This window comes from Galleria mellonella, unplaced genomic scaffold, assembly GCF_026898425.1.
Source record: "Galleria mellonella isolate WM207_F2 unplaced genomic scaffold, CSIRO_AGI_GalMel_v1 utg87, whole genome shotgun sequence".
NCBI lineage: Eukaryota > Metazoa > Arthropoda > Insecta > Lepidoptera > Pyralidae > Galleria > Galleria mellonella.
In genome coordinates this window covers 1547212-1559328 of record NW_026442166.1, presented here as the reverse complement: position 1 = coordinate 1559328, position 12117 = coordinate 1547212, and the positions used below count along the sequence as shown (strand labels likewise).

Genomic DNA, 12117 nt, shown 5'->3' with positions numbered 1-12117 from the left:
TAAATTTAAACAAAAACCAGAGATCCGCCTCAACTTTGCATCAGTAGATACATAGAAAAAAAATGCTAGTATTTTATATTAGTTTTAATAAGCAAATTTAGATTACTTTGGATATTTGAAATTTTCATAAGGATCTCTATTTTTTTATTAAACAATATATATACTATTTTACTCACTGCTAATATAACTTTATATACGTGAAAGAATTTTTAATATCGGTTAAGCAGTTTTTTAATTTATCTATTACAAACAAACAAATTTTTCCTCTTTATAATATTTGGATGGAGAAAATTAGCTGGAGGGATCGAATTAGTAATGAGGAGGCCCTGCTTAGGGTTAAGGAAAAAAGACAAATTATTAGAACTATTGAGGACAGAAGGGGAAAAATGTTGGGACACTTGATACGACACGACGAACTTATGAACATTATAATAGAAGGTAAGATAGAAGGAAGGAGGGGAAGAGGGAGACCGAGACATAGTTACATCGGGCAGATCAAGGAAGGAGTTGGTGTCGTGTCGTATCAAGAGGTGAAAAGACTCGCTGAAAATCGTAGTGAGTGGCAAGAGCTCCACCGACAAGATCGCAGCTTTTAAACAGGATAGATAGATAATATTAGTCTAGATAATATAATACTTGGCACTACCTGCGTTAAGAGGTAGGCAGGGAAACTAATTAATTCTTTTGTTGTGAATCTAACAATGAAACAAAAGACTTCCATTACAACTAATGTAAAGTCTTCCATTTATTTGGTTTTCTATGGCATGCATCGGTGATTACACTATTGGTCTAGAAATGGAGACATTTATAACTTTTATTTAAATTGGTTTTCCTTAGAGGTTTGTTCGAATCGAAGCGTTTGGCGTTCCATTGTTTCTGCCTACCCTAATGGGAGACAGACGTGACAGATATGTATGTATGGTTTTCTCTAAAGACTACAACAGTTCTTCAAAAAGGGCGTAATAAGTTTTGTTTAATTATTACAAGGGTCTGTAGGTTACGGTAAACCTGTTTATCATCAGACGAGCCGTATACTTGTTTGCCACCATAGTAATAAAGGAAAACTTGAAAAATTATATTTTGTAGTGTTGTCTGTTTTATTATGTTATGCATTGGTATGTAAAAAAAAAGATATAATTAGAGGCTAAAACATTTAAAGCACATTGAACCCAATAACGCCCTCTTTTGTATAATTTATTTTTTGATTTGTTTCATAAAAAAACATCGGCTTCAATGTTGGCAAAACCAGTTATTTCAATAAAAAATAAACTCTGAACTAATTTTGATAAAATTTATACGGGATCAAACTGATATGTCTTCACAAGTATGTGAGGTAGCAAGCACAAAAAATACAATCGAATAGAGAACCTCCTCCTTTCTTGACGTCGGGTAAATAAAATAAACTTTGGACATAAATTTTTGGGTATATTTTGCGCAAATTCCACTCCAAATGCCATGTAAGCTACTTTTTTTTTTAATTTTAAAACAGTTTCAAGTGTAACATTTGAATGGAAAGATAATGTGAATATTGGGTATATTTTTAATTTCAAATCGCCTTCATTTCTAGATTAATTATATACTTATTTTGTTACATTTTTAGACTAGGATTTATGGATATTGTTATATTACGTCATAAACTAGTAAGAAGGCAGCTCTTATTATGTATAATAAAATAATATTTTTAATTCGTATTAGGTATCTAATTGTATTTTAAAATCTGACGATTCTTCACTTTATCCCTTTATTTATTGTTGTTTATGCGCATTTATTCAATTTGTCAATTATTATTAATAATATTTTTAAATATTAGCAATGGTGAAATGTCTTAAGATGTAATGGGTGAAAATCAGGGCCCTATCTGGTTATATTGCCGACCAAAACATTTTCAATGCCATTCTTTATAACGAATGCCCATATTCATTCATTTTATTGGACCATATTTGCCAGCCTGGCTCCGGCTCTGATGGACTAAATAAATTATTGATTATTTATTTATAATGTCATTTCAAATTTTTTGACGTATTCATATAAATTTATTAATTCTATTTACAAAATACCTATAATGTAATTCTAATGTAATTTTATATGAATGTAACATATATACGTATTTTATCTATACCTCTGTTTACTAACTATAGTTATTATGCACGGAAGAGAGGAACATAAAGACTCTGTGTCGCATTTAACAAATGCTGTTATACGACACAGAGTATCTTTTCCGTCCATTATACTGTATTTATAAGTATAAAAATCGCCTTTGACCTTTTTTCTGCTTCTATAATAATTTACACTTCAATCACTGTTCGGACTGTAGATATAAAAACTCGTTACTGTGGATTGTATTGGTGGCGGTGATATAAATGTAAAGAATAGCTTCATTCTAAATAGCTGTGTCGTAGCAGATTGAATATTCGTTGTTATGTAATTATTTTTTATACGAAGTATTGATAAACGTTGCATTTTTGAGTAGATTATAAATTAAGTTCGCAAAATAATAATGTCTTTGATTTTTTATATATTCTCATGCCGAATGTATGATATTACTAAGGTACAATTTAAATCGAACGGAATGCGCGCGGTTTTTTTTTCAATATTATGTAGTTAGCAGTTTTTGACGACAGCAGCCACTTTCGATCTGCTTCCTTGATAATAAAAAAAAAAGAAAATGCTGAACCGTGTTGATTCGGAAATTGAAATATGGATTCCGAATATAATTATGAATAAGCGCGTACCTGTCGCCAGTGGACGGCCTTTGTTAGAATAATAACATATTAAGAATGTTACCGATTTAGATAAATAACTAGATATACCTAACTAAAAAGTTATATAAGTTGTCGTAACCAAAAAAAAAATACAAGGTTAGTGCGACGCAACGATAGTCGATATTGAATTTAAATAACTCTTGATTTCGATAAAAATTAAGACTATCTGAGACCAGAGAGGATAACTAGCTAGTTATTATAACCTCGTAAATATTTTATCTTCTATACATCTCTGACATCGGCGGCAGCTGAAATATAGACTAGAGACATCCATTACAGTATGGGCGCTGACAAGTATTCGAGAGGGGGTGAGATCAGATCCTAACTTAAGAATAAAATTCAGGTAGAACTAACACTCGTGAACTCAAAACTTTTTACTTGTTGTTAACAAAAATTATACATATAGATTATTACAGAAATGTACTTACTTTCAAACTTAGAAACAACGAAACAGTATATAAAATTGTAATGAAATGAAATATTAGGTATATCGTAGAATTTCCGTAAACGTTTATTATAATAGAAAAATATTCCTTTTTCACAGCAGTTTTTTAAATATTTTATAAATATAGGCATTTACTTTTAAGTCAATATCAGAATATAATCATCTGTTAATATAATTATACTTAAATAAATCTTCTTCTTTTGAAATCAGAATTGATAAGCTTCTTATATAAATAACTCTTGATTTCTAAACTATCGAAAGCTCTAATTTTATTTATTACATGTTCGTAATCATCACTCCAGTGACGTACGCTGGTATTCGGTAATATATATGCAGCAAGTAAATACGTCTCAAACATATCGTTCTGCAATAAGCCCATAGCAAAAATGACACGCAAATCTGTAACCTCTATCTCAGATTCGTCATTGTAATCAAGGCAAATTTTTATTGTTCCGAGTGTTGAAATAACTTTGTCTTTAATCTCATTATTAAAACAAGAAAAGTACATTCGATTGAGAACTCTATCTTTAATTTGATTTTCAACGTTATAAGCAAAATTTAATATAGTTTGTTTCATTACAAATGCCTTATCCTCAGCAGTTTCTTTTGTGTTATATTCGTTTTTACCAGCATGTACGATTGTTATTTCAGCTATACTCAGTTGTAGGTCCCATACCATCAGATATATTTCAAATACTGATAGAGAATCCTGTAAATGTTTTATGATCACTTCAAAAATTGGAACTACACATTCGTAGCTTTTATTATCGTGTCGTCTTTCAATAAGAAAGCCAATGAATTGTGAACAAAACTGTCGTATAGTGTAGGTTTCGTCTTGTACAAAATGCCACGATTCTATGCATTTTTTTATTATTAAACTAGCCATATCCGAATTTTTTTGCAATTGTTGGTCAGCAAAATAAATGATATAACTTGCTGTAAGTTTCCAAATTTCCATATGCAGGCTACTTACATTTTCCTTATACTTTGTTCTAATTCCACCCTCGCACAACATATCATTTATATGTTTCTCAATAATAGATTTGACGAAATCTATTTTTAGTAAATTAATACTGTTAATCATATTTCTAACAACATTTTCTTTACGATCTAAGTTTGTTGTTTTGTCAAATGATAATTTATCGACTGCTTGCCAAGCACATTCTATGTATTCACTCAAAAAAACATCCGGAAGTCTATTAGAATTAATCAGACGATATATATCATTTTGGTCGTCTTCTTTAAGATCTAAAGTACATGATTTTAATACAGGGAATAGAACCATTTGTTCGCTTTCAACACCATTAATTATGTGGTTAAACAGAGCATTGTATGCAACTAATCTTACAGAAACATTTTTTCTTCTTTTCCAAACGCCTATAATTAAGCTTTTCAATTGTTCTTCATTGAAGCATGAAAATGCTAATCGTAAGCCGTGTTTATGGACTGATACTGGACCATCTAGTAGCGACTCAATAAATTTCAAGCAAAGTGGTAGCGGAAGGTTGTTTGCATAATAATTGAACATGGGCAAGCAAAACTGAACATAGTCACCCTTTATGTACATACGAATATTTGAGAGGGAAACGGGGGGACATGCAAAACAGGCAAATCGACAAATTCCGATTTGAATATTCAAAAGATGTGAATTAACTTTGTCGTGATCTATCTTGGGCTCTGTTGGAGCATACTTCAACAGTAAATCGTTCAAGGTTTGTTGATCCGCTAACTGCATTATACCATATAAAGTATCACGTACAGTAAACATATTTAAAGTATCTGTCGACTTTAATATATCTAAAAGAAGAAGAAGATAATCCTTAGCTAAATCATGTGAGAAATATATTTTCACTTTCCTCAAGAACTGATTTATCCTGTAGTCACGTTTACTTTTCAATATTTCATTTTTGATTTCGTCCAGTCTCTCGCCAACTACTCTTGCGTCTTTTTTCAATTGACGTACCAATGCATTGTCATCGGTGAAATTTTCTCTCTTTTCATAAAAGATTGGATTGCTCTTATAATAGTCCCAGTCTAGATACACAAACTTGCTGACAACATCAGGGCATTGTTCTTTTGTCTTTTTGTGGTGTATTAACATATTAAGAATTATCTCAATGTAATGTCGTATAGAACTACGAACTTTTTCATCGTCTGCTTGTTCCTCCATAGATTGAACTTTTTTTGTATACCACTGTAACAAGTATTCATATATTGTTTCTTGTTGGCTAAAATTTAGTTTTGTATACAATATTTCCATATCTCTCCATACCCTATACCACCGCATATCATTTAAGTATTTTTTTATAGCATCATGCAGTTCTTTCTTTTTTAAAATATGATACATTAAAGTTGCTAAAAAGAGTAAAGATCTACAATTAGCCACTGTTGTTATATTATATATATTCATACTATATAATACTTTATCGAATGCAGTCCAGCACTCGTCGTCAAACTCAAATATATTATGCTTTACTATAACTTCTGTTAAGAATGATTCTTTAATTCTATTCAATTCATTCACATGCCTGTCATAGAAATAGGTGAACAATTTCTTTAAGTCATCTTGGTTTTTTGCGGATTCTATTAATACTTTTAGTATATCTAATCTACTACTAGTATCTGTCGTAATCATCACATATTTTTTTATCTCAATGAAAGCGTTTTTGAAGTCTATAAATCTATACCATAAATATTCATTATCATTGCCTAAGATCTCTCTGTTATTACTTATTTGATATAATGCCCAAGCGTTCTGCTCCGCTGGAGTCATGAGTTTGTAATAGTGTAATTGATAGAAATCTACTTTCGTCTCAAATTCCTCATTATATTTTTCTTTAAATAATACTTTAACAGTTTCAAAACGTTCTTCATTCGGAAGAAAATCTATTATAAATTTATAACATTTGCAATAGTTCATTTTCCAAAATTTCTCCGTTGAATCTGGTAATAAAAACTTGAGATACAATCGGCAATCGTTTTCATTGATATATTTGGTTAAAATGTTTTTGTTTACGACATTAATATATATTTTTATATTATTTGATACTCTATCTTTGTGCTTTTGCATTATAGATTTACTGATTCTTAAACCAAAACGACACGTTCTACTGCGTCCTGAATCATATTTTTCTAACAAGTCCAAATATTCACTTTGTGATATTGAATATAAATATCGAAGTGTATATATAACGGGGTCTCTTAAAAAATCTTTAATACTTTCCAAGTAGGCTCGCGCCAACTCAAACGAATTTCCAATGAAATGTTTTATATATTTATCATCGCCGCTACGATTAGTTATTGAATGGAAAGGTTCCTCCTTTTGAATGACACCCAATTTAAAATCATCGCTCGTTAAAATGAGAAACTTGGCCGCTATGTTTGTTAGTTTTATATTTATACAATAAGTATAGAAGGCAGCCGCTCGATTTTTACATTGCAAATTTATTGCTGTAGTTGTTAAAAATTTCTTTTTCATTTTCAACGACATAAACGGGAAAATGTTTTGCTGTAAATTGTCTGGGTTGACAATATTTGAATATTTATCATCGAATATCCAAACGCTTTTAAGTCCTCTCGTTATATAGAGACTATCGCCACATTTAAGTATATTAACTATATAATTGATGTTCTTATGTTCCGAAGCTAAATCAATTTTAAATAATTTATCAGTGTCACAAGTTTCCTCCTTGGCCACTGCATCATCAAAGTCTGTATTATTCAATTTTGCTGCGAGGACTTGTGCGTTTAAGTATCGGTGCTTTTCACCCAAGTTGTTTCCAACAATGTCAATCATGATGATTTAATTATCCTGAAACAATTAATAATCGAATAATTAGTATATGAAACACAGAATCGAAAATAGCTGATAGCCAGCCTAATGGAATGTGGAAGCCGTCGTCTATAGATATGAACACTACCAGGATACTGCGCATTACACTGTGATCCCAATGATACACCATGCGTTGTCATTTCGAAAGACTAATGTTGCCTCCATTACTTTGTAATTTTACAATACATTGTAAATTCGGTGATATTTATAAAAAAAAAAAATTAACCGATTATAGATTTTTAAAACAAGATGACACTCGTGATTCGGTTAAAGTTATTTTATTTTTATATCGTTTATACCATAAATATTAAAAGCTAATACAATGCTTATCCAATGGCGTTACAGGCGGAAAGTGTAGTAGGGGAGAGGGAGTAAGTAAGAGATAGTCTACAGCAGACTTGGGCAATTGGCGGCGTTTGGACTAAATATGCGATGAGAATGTGAGACGATCTCTCAGACTTACACCAATAACAGACAAACTAAAAGAAAGTAGGTATCGATATACGTCGGGGAAAAGGAAGATCTCTCGCTACATGGTGTCCATATCGAGAAGGTGATGAAAGCACGGAACTTTACTCCTATAACAATCCAGGATAGAGGGTCCTAGCGCCGCTGTACAAGAAGACTCAATCCTAAATAGTGCTGGGATTAAGAGTTGGAAGAAGAAGAAGGTATCCTTTTTTTAGTGTATGATAATGGAGCGGTAACTCCGCTTGGACTATCGGTATACGCTGGTGGTGTGCCAGTAAAGGATAATAGGTGAGAATGGAAGCAGGTTAGTTGGCCCATCGTGACCTATTGAACAATAATAATAGCCACGATGATTCACAGCAGGAACCGCGTGGAATTAGATCTCCTCCAATCCTATACGTTTTTTTTCTATCGAAAAAATGATAATTAATAGATACTAATTACTATCTCTTCTCTCCACAATCTGATACGCTTTGCTGATCACGGGAATGATTAGAAGCAAAGGTTCCGCTTGGAGTCATGTCATTAAGATGATCACAATCCTCAGCATTGAAGAGAGAGAATTGAGAATACATTTCCTAGAGATGGTGAGAGAAGTCATCATAGCTGATCAAGGGCGTTATATTAAACAATTTTTCAGATCACTATTTTTCTTTTCATTGCTTACATCTAAAAGTCAATGTCAAAAAATTAATCACTACACAGTATAAAATAAAGTCGCTGTCGCTGTCTGTCCGTCCCTATGTATGCTTAAATCTTTAAAACTACGCAACGGATTTTAAAGCGGTTTTTTAATAGATAGAGTGATTTAAGAGGAAGGTTTATATGTATAATACATGCATAATATTGTAGACAAACACTGATAAATTTAAAGGTTTCTAATGTGATGATGTAAATAAACACATTTTTTGCGCTTACATTGTAAACGCTGGCCGAACCTCACGAGATAAATCAAAGCAATGTACTACAGTATTGTACACCTTAAAAAGGTTAACAAAAAAAGTCCGCGATGGTATATGTCTATTATATATAACCATTTTTAATCCTTTACATTTTACGGGAAAAAATGGTTTATTTAAGAAGAGATTTTAAGCAATACATCATTAATTTTTAACCAATTAAGTAAATACATTGCCCCTTAAATACATTGCGCATTTAATATAGATCAATATCGCCCTTTACAGCATGTAATTAAAATGAATATTTCTGAAGATATTACAGATTTAAAATGCAGGCACATACCGGTGCGGCGGCACCGGTCCGGCCGGATGCGCGTGCCTATATAATAGCATGTCGAAGACCGCACATCGCCTTATAGCACTTTATTATGTTTATATTGTCTAATGACAAAAAAGCTGTAAACGTTATTTATAAGGACATTCTGTAGTAGGTAGGTATATTTTGTATCAGCATTGCACCCGTGCGAAGCCGGGGCGGGTCGCTAGTACTCAATAAATGCGCTAACCCTTAGCATGACCTGAACAATATACCAGTTCAGGATGTCAGTAAGTTTCAGTACCACAGCCACCACAACTCGCACGATTCCTGTGTATAGACCTGATTTTTTTATTACGCCGACGGGGTTGGCACCCCATGGGATGTGATGATAGATGAAAATGAAATTAGGTCAGTTGGCCCAAGTGACGAATTTAATAAATAGTTAACAGGAGGGACCGCGTAGAGGCCGACCAGAAATCTCAGTCTGTATAGACATGTTGATAATGCAACTGAGTAAGATTTCTGATATGATTAGCTATACTTTTTATTCTTTATAAAAAAGGGACTCGTTGACTAATTATGCTCAAAAGCAACTAGAATACCGTTTTTTTCTTCAGGTTTCATTTTCAGCGTATCTGCTTTTTTCTTTTTTATATCATTGGATAGGTAATTTTTTCATACAATTAGAAACAAGCAAACAAATTAACGGTCCACCTAATGGTCCATCTAAACAAACCGTTGCTTTTAAACATTAACAGCACTATGTATACTACGATGCGCATGATACCAGGTGAACCGCATGCTCTCTTGCCTCCTCTGTTATAAAAAAATACCTAAAATGTACATAAAGTAAGAAAGAGACTGCACAAAAGTCGTTTGCTTGGGTACTTCTGTCCCATTCGTATTTCTGCCGTGAAACAATTGGCCGTTTCGTTTTGAAGGATGGAGTATAGCAGTGAAATTACTGGTTACAGAGGCATAACACTTTAGTCTTCAGGAATGGTAACGCATCTCATGCGCATATCATGGGCAACACAGTATATTAGGGGGGAAAGGGATTGTTAGTAATGGGGTCAAATAACCCCATTACTAGCAATATACCCTGTCAGGTAGACCTCCACGTGGTTCGCCCTGGAAACCATCGTGGCTAATTCTAGTTAAATTCGTCAGGATGGGCTAACTGACCTGCTTCATCCTCGTCTATCATCCTTCACTGGTACCTCGCCGGTGTATACAGATAGCGCGGATGGGGTTACTATTTCATTATCACCTATAAAAAAAAGTATATTCCATTCTTTTTTAATGGATAATAATGGAATGATGCCTCCGCCTGCGCTATTGCTACATTGGCGGGGCACCAGAAGATGGGTGAGGACGAAGCAAGTCAGTTAGCCCATCGTGACAAATTCAACAATAATTCAAACACGATGATTTCCAGGACGAATAGCAATGAGATAGACCTACCTGAAAATTGCAAACCTGTTGAAACCAAAAAAACTTTTGCGATTATATAGTTACAGACAAAAGTCAAACAAAAGATTTATAAAAACAACTTAGAGACACTAAGTAGGTCTAGAATAGTCTCTAATCTGTGGGTCTAACCTATCATACCATAGATTAAGAATACCTATAATTTTTATTCTACGTGTCTGAGCTGCCTATATTTTGTTCTATAGCTAAACTTCTATTTTTACATGATTATAGATTGGGAACAGCTTCTAGTAGGTTTTAATATCTGACTTATTTATCTCGTAAAATACTAAATTACGGAAATTAGAAAGTCAGGTTGTCTAGACGCTAACAAGAACATCTAGAATGATACCCTAAAACAGAAAATATAGATTTAATATACCGTACTTTTTTAATTGTTGATAATGAAATGGCAACTACGCCTGCGCTTATAGCATACGCTGACAGGGTACCAGTGAGGGATGATAGGTGAGGATGAAAAGGCAGGTCAGTTAGGCCATCGTGATGAATACACCTGGAATTCAGCACAATGGTTTCCAGGGAGGACTACGTGGAGGTCGATCTGATAAGGTACATTGCTAACAATGGGATTGGTATTCTCCATACTCTATTATGTCCATAGTACTGTACATATTTACACGATGGTTACCACATTCAGGACCTCAGAATATTTTGAAAAAAAAATTATGTTAAAACCGAAACACAAATAATACGACAAATACACAAGTATACCCTTTTCGATTAATAAAAGACTTATCGAAATCGGCTTATAATTAACAAAGATATTGTTTAATAAACACACAAAAAAATATAGTCCAATTGAAAAACATGCATGTCAACAAAAATAATAATATATCTTTGATTATTTTTTCGAAATCCAAAAATAATTATTCTAAAATACTAACTTGACGAACTTCACTTCATCGAAAACGATACGCCATATCGGAAAAGACAAAAATTACTTATTTTTAATCAAAGATTTCGGAATAGTATAGATGGAATGCATAATTTACATAGTGTGTTGCTCCTCGTATTTATAACATTGCCAATGGGTTAGAGAGGAATAGACATATAAAAATGCACTACCTTTTAATTATTCCGTATAAGTCGAATTTATCATGATATGTCACTTGGTTTTATTGGCCGTATCTATCTATCTATCCATTTAAGAGCTGCGTTCTTGTCGGTGGAGCTCTTGCCACTCACTACGATTTTCAGCGAGTCTCTTCACCTCTTGATACGTATTGGCCGTATAACCCTACCAAATTCAGATTCAACCTGCTTGCATACTTTCTACATAAATTGTGTCGAATATATAATCTGGTAATGTTACATTTGTAGACAAATAATTAACATACCAATGTAAACAAAAATTTTACATACACATTTTCTATTTGTCTACTAGATCATATATTCGACACAGTTTATATGGAAAGTATGTAAGCAGGTTGTATCTGAATTTGGTAGGGTTATACAGCCGTATAACATTTTTTTTATACACTAGTCTATTTTGAATTGAAAAATAGCAACTGATAGTGTATCTTTCGTCCTCTTTTTACTAATTATATTTGCAAAAGAAAAAAGAAGGCAACCATATTACTTACAGTTTTTTTTTTAATTATTCCTTCTATTTAATTCCTTAGGGTACCTTTAACATATTTTCTGTCTCGAGCATTGTGAATCAAAAATATATACTTTATAATTTATGGTTGTAACAGTCGAAAATTAAACAAAATTTATTGTTATTTTTTTTATTATTTAAAAACGAATGGCTATCATAATGACGATATTGCTTCTGCAGGGTAATTTAGAAACTAAAACTATGAATTAAGTTCGTATTTTGTAAGTGATCTTAATTGTGGAATTATTAGTCATTGCGAAAAATTATTATTTATATTTTTAGTTATATAATGCAATTA

General features: G+C 32.5%; 1 protein-coding gene across 1 annotated transcript; it reads right to left on the bottom strand.

The window, feature by feature from the left end:
- Positions 1-3087: 3087 nt before the first annotated feature.
- LOC116413257 (uncharacterized) lies at positions 3088-10317 on the bottom strand. Its single transcript, XM_031911262.2, has 2 exons — positions 10193-10317; positions 3088-7018 (listed from the first exon to the last, which is right to left on the bottom strand). Exon 2 carries the CDS (start codon positions 7001-7003, stop codon positions 3389-3391), a length of 3615 nt encoding a protein of 1204 aa, XP_031767122.2. The 5' UTR covers positions 7004-7018; positions 10193-10317; the 3' UTR covers positions 3088-3388.
- Between the last annotated feature and the right edge of the window lie 1800 nt (positions 10318-12117).

Excerpts from the sequence above, each read along its gene's own strand:
- LOC116413257 (XM_031911262.2), bottom strand. The coding sequence starts at position 7,003 with ATGATTGACATTGTTGGAAACAACTTGGGTGAAAAGCACCGATACTTA.